Below are 18,207 nucleotides of genomic sequence, written 5' to 3' on the forward strand. Positions count from 1 at the left end.
CTGTCTTGGCTAATACTTATAGAGAAGTGTACAAAGGCAAGTCTAGATACTTAGGTGTTAGACACAGCATGATTCGAGAGCTTATCATGTATGGTGTTATATCAGTGGAGTTTATAAGAACTCAACATAATTTAGCCGATCATTTGACCAAAGGGTTGAGAAGAGATCTTGTGTACAAATCGGCTGTAGGGGTGGGATTAAAGTCCATCTAAAACTTCTCATGTTGAGATACCCAATTCCCATCTAATATGACATTAGATGTTGAATTCAATGCGGAAAACTTAACATCTAGAGATTGGAACACATTAATAGTATCATCCCAAGGTATGTGTTCAGACCTGCAAGTTGAGGAGGTTGAAGTTTATCTTCTTAATAGTTCTTTTGAAAAATTGCATATGCAGTTGCAAGAATAAAAGAGCTACCTATGTGAGCATGAAGTTTAGCCGCTTCAAGAAGTTAGGACTTGACTTTATTATGCTTATGAAGGATTATGACACAAGGCTAGTAAATGATAGTGTCAAGTGAGAACATTTGTGAATGTAAATTTATGTTTTTTTGTATATTATCTTCATGTATTCATTATGAATAACAGAGGTTCAATCAGTTGTGATACCTTGATATTCGAATATCTGGAATGTGTAATATACTAATATGAAATTCAATCGACATGATATTTCATTTATGCATAAATTTGTTGTTTGTAGTGATTTTGTTTAGTTAATCATGGATTACGCTAAAATGGGGGAGGATTGTTAGATATTTTAGTGTAATTGGATTAACTAGTTGACCAATGTGATTGTAAAATTTCATCAAACAAGTCGGGAGAGTGCGGAGTGCATGCTTGTTTGAGTTATTATGATTTTCGGTATTGGCGGGGGTTGGTGTTAATGTGCAAAGACATGTCTTTTAGACACAACCGCATACCTCAAAGGATGTGTCTTAGGACATGTCTTTTGGACATGTATGAATGTTTCTTAGGACATGTCTTTTGGACATATTTTTTGGACATGTATGGACGTGTCTTAGTATATGTCTTTTCGACACCTATATAATACTTACAACATATTTGGTCATTAATATAGAAAAAAAATAAAAAAGGTTGTTTGTTGAATTCACACAAAATACATCATTCTCTGTTCTTATATTCTGATTTTATCCGGTTGAAATGTTTGGATAACCACCAAATTGTTTCAATCTGAAATTGTTTGTCAAGACTTCAGAATAATCCAAGTTATTCTCAATTTTTCTACAACAATCAATTGTTTTTATGGCTACGCCCCTGCCTTTGACTTTTTATGTGTACTTTAAGGTGTATAAAAGTCTTAGTTCTGTATATTTTTTTCTAAAATTTCTTTTCTTAAATTAAAATTTAATAGATATACTTTTATTAAAAAAAGAAAGTTTGAAAATGATTTGTAAAACTTTCTTTTTTGTTCACATTAAACTACGCATAAAAAGTCAAAGGAAATTGTATTTTGAAAGGGAGGAAGTACTTTATATGCATTTTAAAATGCGGTCATGCATTCTCTCGTAAACGTAAAAAAGGACGCAGTAACTTATATAGGAATACTAACAATAAAGTAATTAAGAAAATATAAGATTAAGCATCATCTACATAGGTATCAATGACACAATGTTGTTGGCTCACTAAATAAATTACAATTACATAAATAAATTACGATTACATATAGTTCAAGGCAAATTTTGGATGCCAAATCAATATTTGTAAAAAAAACTACTTCACTCTTTATGAAGTAACAACAAATTTATAAACTGGATAATTTTTGAAAGCCCAGGTTTTGGCTTTCAAATTGTATGCAAGCAACTTCAACTTTTAAGAAGGAACCGCAGCTTTGAATATGGTTTCGAAAGAGCTCCCGATGCAACTCTTGAACTTCTTCAAATCAATAAAATCTTTCTCCACCGCAATCGCGATTCTCAGCTTTCCCACGTAACTCAGTATCGTTATTTCAAGACTCTGCAAATTAACAAGATTCAATCATAAAACAATAGTTTGAACTATTGTTTGCAAATGAACAAGGTCCCTGTAATATCCCGCAATTTTTAGTTCTGAATTTAGGAATAATAGTTTGAAAAGTCGAGCTGTTACAGTCTCGCGAGATTTAAGCACCTGAGGAACGCCAGCTACAGCGAAGTACAAGCCGCAGATGGGATGATCACTGAGAGTCATCTGCTCCAATGGTCCAATCAAGTTGGTGATGCCCATGCTCGAGTTCGACAATGTATTGTATATGTATCTAGATGTTGTCTGTCACACATTACCAAAATAATTAACCAAAGTATAGCGACTCCATTAAACATTAAGCTGTCATTATTAGACAATTAGGTTGAGACTTGTAGGGAATTATTCTGCATAATCTAATTTATGTCGTGTATAATATGTACAAGGTACATTTCGACTTTGACATTACACCCACCTTCTGTGGTCCTATTGAGAAATAGACTTCTCCGTTTACTTGCCCACAATATGTGATACGTAATGCTTTTTTTTTTCTTATGACATATATGATGTGTACACTTGTATGCCATTGATATATGCTCTCTCAGTTTCGGTTATCGTTTTCTGAGAGAGTGTTTGGTATATATTTTAAGATGAATATAAAATATAATTCTATAATTTTTTTAAAAAAAATTCTTAGTTTGAATAAAAATAGAATATTTGAACTTTTATTTAGAAAAACAAAATTTTAAAAAAAAATTATAAACCTATATTTTCTATTTATCCAAAAATGCAATGCTGAACAGTGAACACTGAACACTTTCTTAGAACTTATAACAATTGGGTGGGACCGGGCGGAACCGGGCGGAACCATTTATCAATAAGGATACGTGACAGAAAACGTTTTTGAAAAAAAAACAGGGGTGAAACCAGATTTGGTACCGTAAAATATAGATGTGATTAAGTATGCACATACCTCGGGGCCTTTGATTTTTCTAACATGATCCAGCAATCCGCCGGTGAGTAAAGCAGCTGCATTGTTTCTCTTTCGTTTGATGATGTGGTGAGATGCATATACGAAATCGAGGGGATTAAATTTGGCAGAGGAATCGTGACCGGGAAAAGGGCTACTTAGTTTAGGGAGCGGAACGTGCAGAAAAGAAAAATGATTACCCCATGGCATTGTTGCCTTAGGTTTAACCATTTCGCTTATGGACTTATAACCTTCAACATTTCTGGTGTTGAGTAACACCAGTGCGGTAGAATTCGAGTCGCCTGAGTTCTGCTCTTCGCCTTCCATGTACAATCTCGTTCCGAGTAGGATTACTCCGGTGATCACATCATTTAGTGTCTGTTCAAATTTACAGACCACGAAATTAAATAACATGTAAGAAAAATTGTTAATGATATGATCCTCTTAAGCCCAACTCATACTGATGAACCGGTAAGTTCAGTCAATTTAAAATCTTAAGGTGTTAGAAGATGAGTTACACATCGTATCATTAACAAAATATTATATTTAAAAAGCAGTACAATTTAGTTATTTTTACCACTTTAAGGCTGGTCTTAATCTGCTTGATATGATCCAAATCAAACTCCATAGTAGTTATATCCATGGGAAGAAGCTCGAGTCCAACATCACCGGAACGGATCGGGGACACGTCGTCTTTGAGCACACTGCTCTTCAAAACACTCCATCCAAAATCTAACAAAGTATTCATAACCCATGATGAAACTTGAGGCACACGCTTCAAAATGCTTTTAACATCGCCACCTTCGTGAGATTTTGATAATCGGCGTGCAGGGAACGTTAAAGGAAGAGCCGGATTTTCGGCTCTTTTGAGGCACGAAAGAAGAGCTCCTATTAGAGAATAACCGTCGCCAAGTGCATGGTGAAGCTTGAAGATTAGGTTTCCGGCTGCATTTGCAGTCGGAAAAGGAAGCACGTGAACTTCCCATAGTGGCTGGTGTTCTGGAAGTGACTCCAACGATATCCTCGAAATGTATTCACTGAGATATCTGTCGTAATATTCCGGTGACTTTCCAGCGGGGAACATCGGAACCCTAACATGGTCTTTCACATTCACTTCAACTTTCTTCCATTTCTTTGTACCATTCTTTTCTCCCACCTATGTTACCACACAAAAATATAGAAGAAAAAAACACAACTCAATAATATCTAATAAAAAAAATTAATTTCTACCATTAAAGTTTAATTTTCAGATTTAGTTAATTAATATTCGTAGAGGCTTTTAATTTAATTTGTATGCGTCATTTTTAACTTATTCGTTGTTTTGAAAATGTGGCTTTATTTATTGGAAGAAGTTTAGGTTATAGCTTTCTTGAGACTTCATCACTTTGGCAACAAACTTTTGTTCATGATTAGCCTAAACTTTGTAAGTTCAACTGCCCCAAAAGTTTGTATATCACATGTTTAGCCTAATGCTTATGCTTTGTTTGAAAGACTCACAAATGTAAACACCATAAGGAATAATAATCAAGAGGTCAGAATATCAAACAGTCACGTTCAGTTGACGCAAGAATTTACTATAAAGCTGGATTAAGCGAGTTCAACTTTCTTTTCCATAAAACGTTATTATCTAAAATAAATAAATAAGATGCACGTATATGCAGGGAGATGCTCAGGAGCAAACGTGTGTTACAACATATCATGTTACAGTATATGTAGAATGAGATTTTTGGTGTGCATACATGAGCAACATGTAAAACTGTATAATACGTGAATAGGAGAGTGAAGAAGAAATACCATGATAGAAGAAAAACGTTGGTTGATGGGTATAAACAGATTTTTGAGTAGATAAATGGTTTGCAAGTCATGAATAGGAACTTCAAACTCCAAGACAGCTACAATGGTGAGTGACAAGACGGAGCTGTTCAAGTATTGTCCACTGGGACTTACCGGCGCAAACCTATCTTCATAAAACTCCATTCTTAACTTGCTTTGAATATACAACACACCTGATGATAGCTCTTAACAAAGCTCTTTTAGCAAGCTAGCTATGTGTAATGTGTCTAGTGTAAAAGGAAGTAGTATACAGAGAGATATAGTGTGTGTGCCTACAATTACAAAGTATATATAGAGAGATATTGTAGATGATGAGTAATGTGTGAGGTGTGCATGGTTCGTGTGTGGACGGTCTAGGCAAGCGATGACTAAAAAAAGGATGGTTGTTTCTTGTTGGACATAATGGATATGCCACATATAATTTGTTTTGTTCCCACGAAACTTAAATGAGGAGGCAAATCAAGGTCAAATTTTTCGTATAATTGGTTCACTGACTTGCATATGTATAATTGTTACATTGCATGTTGAGTGTTTGAACCAATATATATACTTGCTGTTTCTCCCAGTAAATTTGGCTTACCGCTTCAAATTAAGTACAACTTTTATATTAGTTTAAAATAAATTCCAAATTATTTGTGTTAAATGTATTTTGTTAGGAGAAAATTGTAGATATTTAGATTAAATGCTTAGTCTCACTTTGTGTGCCCTGGTCCTTTTTGTCGATTTTTAAGGAGGAGATTATTATGCGTTTCATTTCATAAGCAGCAAATGTACGTTGTATGAGAGCGGACACTTCTTATAAACTCATTTTCGATCATTTATTACAAATATCTATGATAAGAAAACAGACACTGATCAAATTATTTCCGACCACTAATAAATGATCGGAAAGTATAACCAACCAACCAATTATCATAAATAATGTCACATTAGTTTAAGATAAATTTCAAATTGTGTGTTAACTATATACTGTTAAGAGAAAATGGAAGTACAGATAATTAGATTAAATTCCAAGTCTTGAGTCCATGGCCCATGTACCCTGCACTACAACAAATTCAGACATTTATGACGGCAAACTTATGACGAAAAAAATTGTGCGCCCAACTTACGACGGAAAAAAATAAAATGTCGTAATTATTTATGACGAAACCCAAAACTGTCGCAAGTTTAATATTTTATTAATAAAATTTTGCAAGACACAATTAAACAAAAATGAAAAATATTTGAAGTTGCGACGATTTGATCATTTCGTCATAAGTTACGACGGTTATTCATCAAAGGTGGTTTCGTCGTAAGTTACAAACTTATGACGTATAGTTGCGTCGTAAGTCCCTAACATACGTCAATATCTTCAGTCGTAAATTGATAACATACGACAATATATTTCGTCATAAATTTATTTATTATTTTATTGAGGATGTTGGCCCTGCTTCTAACTTGTGATGATATTCTATTTTGTGACGAAAAATTGAACTTACTACTCGAGAAAAACGACGAAAATATTTCGTCGTAAATGCTTCAATTACGACGATTTTAGTTCAAAATATCGTAAATGGTCTGATTTGTTGTAGTGTTGATTCTTTTTTGTCAAGTTTTAAGGAGGAGATGCGTATATTATGACTAGCCTAGTAGCCTATATTATTCGTACATGTTAGAAGTCGAATTTCTGACCTATTACAAAGGGTACAAGAGCTCAAGTACTATATCAACACTTCATTGACCTAACTTATATTTGACCACCAATAAATAGTTGGAAATTATAGATTAACCGACCATGCAATTTGATCACAAATAACATCATAAACGATCTGTGTTGTTATTCAGAATTCGGTCAAAAATAACCTCTTTTCCTACCGTTTTCAAATATTTTTTTATCAATTTGGCTAATAAGAAATATTCATTTTTCTTGTAACGACAACATAACTGTACTTGCAAAAAAAGTCACATCTATTAAACTGGATGGGTGATTGCTCCTTTTCACAGAAAACTGTTAGATAGAATAAATACCGACACATCGCTAGTGTTACGGTATTTGACAAATTTATCTATTGTCGTATATAGAGAGACAGATACCAACACTACATACCAGATATGAATTGTAATTTGTACCCCAGACGCAATTGTAAGTATAATGGTTAGCCTTTGTAAGTAGATGCCTGATAGCACAAAATCCGTCTAAAAAGTACTCATTTTCATACAGTTCATACCTAGTCGCATTGCCAAACTATGAAAGTCAAACACATACACTTAAAAGTTCGGTGCTTAAAATATGAGCTCAAATCAAACTAATAGTTTCCATTTAAGTACTCTTTCATGTTCTATATAACTTAATTAATTTAGAATTTATTATAAATTGGATATATTATACTAGTAGTCTGACTATTTTACGTATATTTATAAGAGTTTTGATTGTACAGTTAAAAATGTTTATTACACCGTCCCTAATTATTTATTTCAATTTTCTATAAATCAAATTAACCAATTTTTGACAAAATATTAAAAAAATATCTATTAAATATTTTTAAAACTTGAAAGTTATATTTTAAAATAATCTAAATATACTTTCCAATAATTTATTTAATTTTCTATTATATTATACATGTAAATTTCAATCAAATCATAGTCAAATTGACAATAAAATTGAAAATGAATATGTATTAGGAACGGAAGTGGGCATTTTTTAAATATATTTTTTGTGACTAAAAGAATTAGTTTAGTATTTTTATTAAAAAGTGAAAATAATATTTTTAGGAGATAGAAAATCCAACCCCATGTTGGAAGGAGCAAAATCATATCCCCTGCAACCTCCAGCTCTTGCTCACATTTCCTGCTATTATCTTATCTCCGCTCCATTATTTCTACGTTTCTTTTTCTTCATTCACAAAGAAAATAGTAGTTTCTTAACATCCAGTACCTTTATTTTAATTAATTGATCGAAATTATCCATTCAGAGTTACAAATCGATATATCTATATATTCTTAAAGTGTACTTCTTAATTTACCCATTTTCTAAATGGGTAATTTTCTTTACCCATAACCCATATTAAGTATAAAATCACTAGATCCATGGATATATCCACAAAATTTACCCAATGGGTAAATAAATTTACCCATGACCCATATTAAGTATATAAAATCTATATATCCATGGATATATCCATATAAGTTTACCCATTTTTTACCCATCAAAATACTAAACATGAAAAAAAAATTGAATTTTAAAATTTAAACATCTTATCTAAGGAAAGATTTACATGATTTTCCCATATCTGTTATAACACTAATTCAATGATAATTATTGGTTTTCTTATTCTCTCCCATTCTTTATTTACACATTCAATTGTTTTTTTTTTGAAATTCAAATTTCCTTAATTATCTCATATCCACTCAAATTACCCAATTAATATTAGATGTGTGCTACTCAAAATCCACAATTTTAGCCACGAATACGATAAAACTATCTATTCAAATATATCTACCTTCAAAAACCACTATTTCAAATTACATCAGACATTTATCTCTCACATTCTTCTATTTTCATTTTTTTTTCTTTTTATTCGACTTTTTACTCTCTTTTTTTTTGTAATTTTAGTATAATTTTTTGTATTGATTTGATATGTCGTTTCTTTTACTCTTTCTTTTTTGTAATTTTAATATTATTTTTTTGTATTGATTTGGTATGTTTGTATAAATATTCTTAATCGACATTTATAATTTAAAATTCAAAAAGCAAGCTATCTATGAAAAAAGATTTTAGACTAATCAATCATGCATGATTTGCTCCTTTATTTGTTATATTTTTAAATTTTGAATTTCATACTTATCTATAGAAACTATCACTCCTTGATTTGTAAATTGAGTTAAATTATTGATATATATACGTCTGTTATTCTTCTTCTCTCAAATTTCAAATCTCAGAATCTCATATTTCTCTTTCTTTTTACAGGTTACATGTAGATTTTAATTGAGTTTCATTTGCTAATGAACAAACAGGTTAGTACATCATAGTTCTTCTTTTTTCTGTTTTTCTTTTAATTCGTCTCTCCACTCCTTTCTTTATATAATTTTAGTGTTGCTTTTTGTATTGATAATATGTTTGTACTATTTCCAAACATTGTTGGGTTAAGAATCCTTGGAGGTCTGTTAGTTATGTCATGAGAGATTTTGTTGTTATTTTGGTATTGCTGATGATGGCATTGCACTTGCACAATTGGGATTTCTGGCCTTTTTATTGGCTAGCTCAGGGGACCATGTTCCGGGAAATCTTTGTTCTTGGCCATGATTGGTAAATTTTGTCATGTTTTTCCATTTGTTTTAACTATTTTTATAGAGTGAGTTGACTTGTATCTGGTCCTTGATGTCACGGTGGACATGGAAGCTTCTCTGATAACCCAAGATTTAATAGCATATTCTTCAATTCTTGTGCCATACCATGGATGGTATGTTAATCAATCTAAACTTGTAATTAGAAACTCTGAGCATTACGTAATTTTGTAAAATATTACAAATGTGAGTTCCTGCAGGAGAATCGGCCACAAAACTCACCAGCAGAACCATGGAAATATTGAGAAGGATGAATCTTGGGTTCCTGTAAAGTTTCTTCACTCTTATACTCATAACTCAAGAATTGTTTTTTCACAGTTCCTTATAATAAAATGTGCATCAATGTTTTTTATTTTGGTTTCAGCTACCAAGAAAAGATATACAAAAGTCTGTCAGTCCACATTAAACTTCTGAGATTCAAGATTCCTTTTCCCATATTTGCATATCTTCATATCTGGTGAGAAATCATCCTTGTTTTGATAGAAGCTAACATATGTCTCTAAGTTCTTAGAACATAAAAGCTACGTATAATCTGCATAAATAACATATCAGCAAAAGTCCAGAGAAGAAAGGTTCACAGTTCAACCCATATAGTGATATATTTCACCTGAGTGAGAAAAATTTGATGGTAACGTCGACATTGTGTTGGACTGCAATGCTAGCTTTTCTTGGCTACATGGCTAATACATTTGGCTAGGACTGCTGCAGTTAATACTATTAAATTGCAGTGATATTGTACTCTGTATCATGTATCATGCAAAGAAGTGCTGATGCAATTGGCAATGATGGAGGAAGCTAATGCTAGAGGAATGAATTGAAGTTTAATGTAATGCCATATTTCAGTGTTAGTGTCGGTGATTTTTGCTAATTTGTAATCTGTTGCTTAGTGAGCTTCAATTTTCTAAATTATGACGAAGTAATGTAAGATTGTAATAGTAATGTAAATAGTGAGTGGGTTCTTCTTTAGTATATGTTTAATAATTGTATTAGTATCTTCTTCGTGAGGTTTGAACTATCAGGGCTTGCTGTGTTCAATTTTAATATATCAATTGACTTTATAAAAAAAGGAGTTTGTATAGTTACAGAAATTGCAAAGTATATAAATAATAAATTTAGTACAAGTTTATTCTTTTTTACATTTTATTAAAAAAATCAGATTAAAAAGTATCATAGTATATAAATAATAAATTTAGTTTATGTGCATACTTTTTATTGTATTTAACTAATAAAATTATTAAGTTCATTCAAATTATGTACAAAAAAATATTATGAAGATAAAAGTGCAATATTGAACTATGAAAAGTTTGGATAAATTATGTAACCTTATGTAATATTAATTTTGAGGTCAATTATCTTTTGATATTAAAATCTCAAATATTGAATGAATAAATGAAAATCTCAAAAAATTTAAAAAAGATATAGTGTGATATTTATGTGATATTTTTATGCATTTCAAGATATATGCATACACAGTTTACATTTTAAAAAAAATTATATTTATCTGCATTTCAAAATTATTGTTATATTTTATGTAATTTTAATTTTTTTTACAGCAAATTATGTCTTGAAAAGAAATATTTTAATTTTATAATATTTTTTCTAAGAATTAATTTTATAATGCTTAAAATAGGAGGTGTCAATGTAAGGTGAATATAAATAATATTAAATTGAGTTTTTAATAAAAAAATTCCGTTAGAAAAATAATTTTAATGCACTAATGTTTACTTATGTAAATTGTATACATCAAATATAACATAGTGGTTTTATATTAACATATTTTAAAATAACTTATGTAGAGTATTTATATATATTTTTTTCCAAAGTTTAAAGTGTGAGGTGTTGCCATGACGAGTAATATTGAACTAAATTGTATATATCAAAATTCAGCTATTTTGATATACTTTTCATTTGTCTATAGTATATATTTACCTTTTGACAATTAATGTAATTTATATAATTTTAATTTTTTTTACATCAAACTCTATCGAGAAAATAAATATTTTGAATTAATTATTTTTTTTGAATAATTAATTTTATAATGTTAAAAAATGGAGGTGTGAGTTTAAGGTGGCTATCAATAATATTAAAATAATATTTTAACAAAAGGTTTTTGTTGCAAAATAATTTTAATGCACTAATATATATTTTTTCAAATTGTATCCATCAAATATAATATAATAGTTGTCAAATAACATATTTTAAAATAACTTATGTAAAGTATATATATATTTATTTTTTCAAAGTTTAAAATGCGAGATCGGGTGATATTGAACTAAATTGTATGCTATTTTGAATATAACTATATAATTTTTATTAGTATATATTTACCTTTTGACAATTAATGTAATTTTTGTAATTTTAAAATATTTTAATTTTATTATCTTATTTTTTGAAGAATTAATTTTATAATGTTTAAAATTGGAAGTGTTAGTTTAAGGTGGATATCAGTAATATTAAAATAAGTTTTTAATAAAAAGTTTTCGTTGTAAAATAATTTTAATGCACTAATATTTTACTTTTGCAAGTTGTATATAAATTGTATACATCAAATATAACATAGTGATTTTCAATTAACATATTTTAAAATAACTTATTTCAAATTTTAAATTGTCACGTGTGGGACACCGAGTTATGTTGAACTAATTGATATGTTTAATAATTGTATTAATGTCTTCTTCGTGAGGTTTGAATTATCGGGCTTGTTGTGTTCTATTTTAATATATTAATTGACTTTATAAAAAAAGAACTTACAAAAATTGCATAGTATATAAATAATAAATTTAGTACAAATTTATACATTTTTACATTTTATTGAAAAAATCAGATTAAATAGTATCATAGTATATAAATAATAAATTTAGTTTATATGAATACTTTTTATTGTATTTAACTAATAAAATTATTAAGTTCATTCAAATTATGTACAAAACAATATTGGATAGATAAACATGCAATATTAAACTATGAAAAGTTTGGATAAATTATGTAACCTTATGTAATATTGATTTTGAGGTCAATTATCTTTTGTTATTAAAATATCAAATATTGAATGAATTAATGAAAATCTCCAAAAAATTAAAAAAGAGATAGTGTGATATTTATATGATATTTTTATGCATTTCAAAATATATGCATACACATTTTACATTTTCAAAAATTATATTTATTTGCATTTCAAAATTATTGTTATATTTTATGTAATTTTAAATTTTTTACAGCAAACTATGTCGAGAAAAGAAATATTTTAATTTTATAATATTTTTTTCAATAATTAATTTTATAATGCTTAAAAAAGGAGGTGTTAAGGTGGTTATTAGTAATATTAAAATGAATTTTTTATAGAAAAATTCTGTTAGAAATAATTTTAATGTACTAATATTTTGCTTTTGTAAATTGTATACATCAAGTATAAGTTGTCAATTAACATAGTTTAAAATAACTTATATAGAGTATTTATATTTTTTTTTCAAAGTTTAAAGTGTGAGGTGTCGCCTAACGTGATGGCGGTTAATATTGAACTAAATTTTATATCAAAATTTAGCTATTATTTTGAATATACCTATATAATTTTCATTTGTCTATAGTATATATTTACCTTTTGACAAGTAATGTAATTTATATAGTTCTAAATTTTTTTACATCAAACTGTCTTGAGAAAATAAATATTTTGATTTTATTATATTTTTTTGAATAAATAATTTTATAATGTTTAAAATTGGAGGTGTGAGTTTAAGGTGGCTATGTGTAATATTAAAATGAATTTTTAACAAAAAAAATCGTTGCAAAATAATTTTAATACACTAATATATACTTTTGCAAATTGTATACATCAAATATAACATATTAGTTGTCAAATAACATATTTTAAAATAACTTATATAGAGTATAAATATTTATTTTTTCAAAGTTTAAAGTGCGAGGCCGGGTGATATTGAACTAAATTGTATACCAAAATTCACGTATTTTGAATACAACTATATAATTTTTATTTTTTTATAGTATATATTTACCTTTTGACAATTAATGTAATTTTTGTAATTTTAAATTGCTTTTACATCAAACTGTGTCAAGAAAAGAAATTTTTAATTTTATTATCTTTTTTTTGAAGAATTCATTTTATAATGTTTAAAATTGGAAGTGTCACTTTAAGATGACTATAGTAATATTAAAATGTTGAAGAATCAAAATTTGTGTCGACTAGGTATTTCAACCATACTTATATTACTTCTATGTCATCTGTGTCGTTTTCAAACCTGATTAGCATTTGATAATGTCATAATTTTTTTGGAGCTCTCATCTCCCTTTATTATCTAACTAAAGTAGGTTATAGGGTTAATATCTAAAATAAGTGCATATACTGCATCTGTTTATGTAGATATTTGGTTATTGTTACAATTTCGTCAATATTATTTTGTGTATGATGTTTCATGCACGGGTAATCTTAGATTTATGTGAAAAGTTTAAACATGATATCGGTTTTAAGCATGTTGAAGGCGATTTTGACTCACAGCAAGAAAATGGTTATCAAAACAACTTGATAATCATCACAGCTCAAACATAGGGGAGTAAAAAAATCTTTTACTCCCCATGATTACAATTCACATAGAATATTGTGGCAAATTCAGCATTAGGATTAGAATCAGGATGTGAATGCGAATAGTATATTGTTTCATATCTATGTTTTTAGTTAACATTTTTTAAAAACATTTGCAGAACACACATATGCTTGCAATCTTGCCATTAGCTATTTGGATTCAATTTGTGATTTCCATGACATCTACTGTTCAAGAGACCTCCAACAAATCTTTTAGAAAACTGGAGAATCATTTTGCAAATTATAGAGCATTGATATGGGTCTGTGCTGATAAAAAAATATTTTAATTGTATAATGTTTAAACGAACGAGGCGTCACAATAATAATAAAATACTTTTGAATAAAAAAATTTCTTTAGCAGAATAATGACTTTTATTTTAATGCACTAATTTATATGTTTTGTATATGTATTCAGGTAAAACATTATGGTTTTCAATTCAACAGTTTTAAAATAACTTATATTAGTATTTATATCTTTTAATTTTCAAAATTTTAAACTGCGAGGTGTCGCCATAAGGCGACGCGGAGTAATATTGCACTATTTTTTTTATATTTAAGTTATATATATAGTAATACAGTTAGAGAGTAATTGACAAAAATTGATTTCAAATTCACATGTGTAAGCAATATATGTAGAAATGTAAGATTGTAGTTTTCAATTCAACTGTTTTAAAATAACTTATATTGAGTACTTTCATTTTTTAATTTTCCAAATTTTAAACTACGAGGTGTCGTAATAAGGCGATGCCGAGTAATATAGAACTAATTTTTTTATATATTTAAGTTATATATATAGAAATACAGTTAGAGAATATTTGACACAAATTAATTTCAAATTCATATGTTTAAGCAATATATATAGAAATGTAACATTGCAGTTTTCAATTCAACGGTTTTAAAATAACTCATATTAAGTATTTACATTTTTCTAATTTTCCAAATTTTAAACAGCGAGGGGTCGTCGTAAGGCGACGCCGAGTAATATTGAACTAATTTTTTTTATTTGAAATTTATATACAGAAATACAGTTAGAGGAGTAATTGACATAAATTGATTTCGAATTCACATGTTTAAGCAATATATGTAGAAAAACATATATGTGAAAAAATATTGATTAACTGAAAAAAACTTAAACAATATTTATAAACTAAAAAAACTGTGTAAATAATATTTATTGACTGAAAAAGTGAACGATATAAAATGAAATATAAACAAAATATCAACACCTATCTAAATTGAATTAATTATAAATTAATAACAAAATATATTAATGAAATTGTATGATTTAAAATATTTTTAAAATAAATTAAAGTTCAATGAGCGCGCGTAGCGCGGGCAAAAGTTCCTAGTTCAATCAAAGAACCCGACGAGGCGACGATGAAATATACGAAATTAGCAAATGGCTGACACGAATAGATCACAATTGCAAGGTGAAAAATAAAATAAAATTTCTAATACTAATTTTAAAATATAAGGAGAGCAAAAATAATTTTATTTTGATTTTATTTTAGGGAACTATTAATTACTATATTTCAGGGAATTAAAATAGAAATTAATTGCTCTAATAATCTTTTCTTTTCGTTATGAAATGAAGTACAGTCCACTTTACATATTGAGTCAATTGAAAATATTTATTCATTCTGACAAAAAAAATCATTCAAATTTATGAAATTCATAAGGGAAAATACTGCTGCATGTACACTAACACTACTCAGTTCATGGACAGTCAATATAGGTGAACATGAGTCGGGTTGAAAAGAAAAAAAAATGACTCGACCCATCGACCCAATTTGTAAAATTATAATCAATTTATTTCAAATATATTTTTAACTCAACCCAATTATTTTATATATTAGATTGGGTTGGGTTGATTCAAATTGAATTACAATAATATTATATAATACTAACACACAACCAGAGGCGGATCTAGGGGGTCCAGGGTCCCTGGACCCTCTAAATTTCCAAATATAATTGAATTTTGTATGTTTAATTTCAATGTTGGTACTATAGCCTAGATGGTTGTTAGTCTTGTAGTTCTCCCCGGAAACAAAGGATCAAACCCATTCCCCAACCTTTGCTTTTTAAATTTGTGTTTTGCTGTATTACCTTATATACCTCTTCAATTTTTACATTTTTATATAAGTCAAACCATATAAATCCTGGAGAACAGGTAATGCATCATGGTAACTGGTGATATATACAAATTATTCTTCAAATCTTATAGTTTTTTTATTAATGGTTTTCAAACTTTCAAGTAAAATAAAAAAGTTTACGCATGAAAGTTTGGCACGAAATTTTTTTCGGATGTTACGCAGAAAGTTTGGTACGAAATTTTTTTCGGACCCCCCTAAAAAAGATTTCTGCGTCCGCCACTGCACACAACAGAATATCAATTCAACATATTCGGGTTAGACAAAAAAGTAATCCTATTAGAGTATCTCCAATGCTTGTTGGCTAAAATGATCGGCTAAATAGTGTGAAATACTGATTATCTAAAATTTATTCAATCCTTAAGAAATTTTTGTTCAGTGGAGCTAGCTATCATGATTAGCTATATTTTAAAAATAGTATGTTATCATTATTTGAAGTTGTTATAAATGAAATATTTTATTTTGATATGGTAACCTATGATGTGGCATTTGGTTACAGTTTTTAAATGTTCAGCAAATTTGGCCAACGTGAGGAGGTTGACTATATTTTTAACTAACAGAAATTTATCATTGGAGTGAATATTTTTTTTACTAAATCTTTTTAATTGATAATTATGATATGCCACCAATATTTTTAGCTAAGAGTTTTTTAATATTGGAGATGCTCTTAAACCTCGAATTTTTAAAATAATTTGATCAGGTATACGGACTCATCGAAGTTGGTTATACAGTTTGATCAGATATTACTATTTTTTAAAAGTTCCGTTATACGGAACTTTTAAATTTGGGCCGCGGACAATAGCTCAATGCAGCAGCCTCTTTATTTTCCTTTCCTATAATAAGTTTGATAGTCACATCCTCTATGAATATCGGTGTTAGTAAAAAAAGCGCATTAAGAAGATGCTTAAGCGGGAATTTAAGCAGAATCATAAGTAAAAGCGCTAGGATTGATTTATAATTGGATATTTAAGCGTTTAGTAAAGTTTAAGCGAGTTTAGGCACTTTAAGCGGAATTAAGTGGATTTTGACCGCTTAAACGGTTTTTGACCAATTAAATGGGAGATTAAAAATAATTAGAAAAAATAATAACTTTTAAAAAGGTGTAATTTTATATTTTTAAATGTTACTTGTTTTTTTTAAGTTGATTATGACTTTGTGAATAATTATTTTATTGGTTTATTATAATACGTGAATGTTATCTCTTTATTCAAAACAATATTCATTATTTTTAATTTATACATATTTATTTATTTATTCATAATCCAATTAGTGATCCGTTTTTAAAAACCGCTTAAGCGTCTGATTTAGCGCTTAAGCGTCTGATTTAGCGCTTAAGCGCCTGAAGGTGATCTCACCGCTTATGTTCGATCTACGCTTTTTACGACACTGATGATTATAATAATAGCAATCATAATTTTTTTCCAAACAAAAAAAGTATTCGATATATATGGCTTTAAGTTATAAGCAAAAGTATTAGATATATATGGCTTTAAATAAATTATTATACTTTTGAGATGGCTGGGCAATGGGCACTATGACCATTTCTTTTGCTCAGTCTATCAAGTAACATAATCTTAATCCACTCACATTAGCTTAACCGTCTTCCCATGAATCTTCAAGAGAACTGCTGTCTATACACATGATTTTAGTTAAACAATCATTTGCTTCTGTCAATAGCGTCCCAGATTTATGTAATTACATACGCGTACTTTGAACGAGTGGAGTCAACGGGTAATAAGGAATTTTATTGACCACAATTAAAAAAAATTCTAGAACTAATTAGAGATAAAGACCGTCTCCACAACTCCATCAAATCTTGGATTAACTTCCTTTTTAATAGAAAAACATCGTTCAACTGAAAATAACCATTATGATAATAGTAGTATTAAACATTGTACGAGTAATTTACTGTTTCACCGACTCAGTTATTTTATGAATTAAAAACTCACCAACCAAATAATATCATTTGCATGGCTGTCTCTGTGAGGTAAATTATAAAGGCAATGTGCAAGAACTTACCAACCATAATATTATTAAAATATGAATTAAAATTTACTTTCTATAATAATTTACAAGTACCATAAAACCATAGTTGAATGATTATAGGTCTAAATTATAAAATTTTAATTTATAAAGTTTATTACACAATCCAGTCAAATATATACTATATTATAATTGCTGGAATAGAGATAATTTGGTTCAACGATAATTCCCTAATTTTGATTATTACAAAAATAGATAAATAGTGTTATATATAATTAGTGTAAAGCACTTCAAATGGTATGATTAGATGGTTTTAACAAGATCATTTAAAAACTAAACATATCTATCTACTTCACACACGCTTAGTATATAATTAGTGTAAGTCACTTCA

At 28.6% G+C, this 18,207-nt stretch overlaps 1 protein-coding gene and 1 pseudogene across 1 annotated transcript; one reads left to right on the forward strand and one right to left on the reverse strand.

Moving 5' to 3' along the window:
- Window positions 1-1,573: 1,573 nt before the first annotated feature.
- On the reverse strand, window positions 1,574-5,038 carry LOC141710558 (wax ester synthase/diacylglycerol acyltransferase 11-like). The gene is made up of 5 exons (XM_074513121.1): window positions 4,728-5,038; window positions 3,511-4,089; window positions 2,937-3,311; window positions 2,132-2,269; window positions 1,574-1,978 (listed from the first exon to the last, which is right to left on the reverse strand). Exons 1-5 carry the CDS (start codon window positions 4,908-4,910, stop codon window positions 1,835-1,837), a joined length of 1,419 nt encoding a protein of 472 aa, XP_074369222.1. The 5' UTR covers window positions 4,911-5,038; the 3' UTR covers window positions 1,574-1,834.
- A 3,843-nt stretch (window positions 5,039-8,881) lies between these two features.
- LOC141713815 (omega-3 fatty acid desaturase, endoplasmic reticulum-like) lies at window positions 8,882-9,786 on the forward strand (annotated as a pseudogene).
- The last annotated feature ends 8,421 nt before the right edge of the window (window positions 9,787-18,207 follow it).

This window comes from Apium graveolens, chromosome 3, assembly GCF_009905375.1.
Source record: "Apium graveolens cultivar Ventura chromosome 3, ASM990537v1, whole genome shotgun sequence".
NCBI classification, from domain to species: Eukaryota; Viridiplantae; Streptophyta; class Magnoliopsida; order Apiales; family Apiaceae; genus Apium; species Apium graveolens.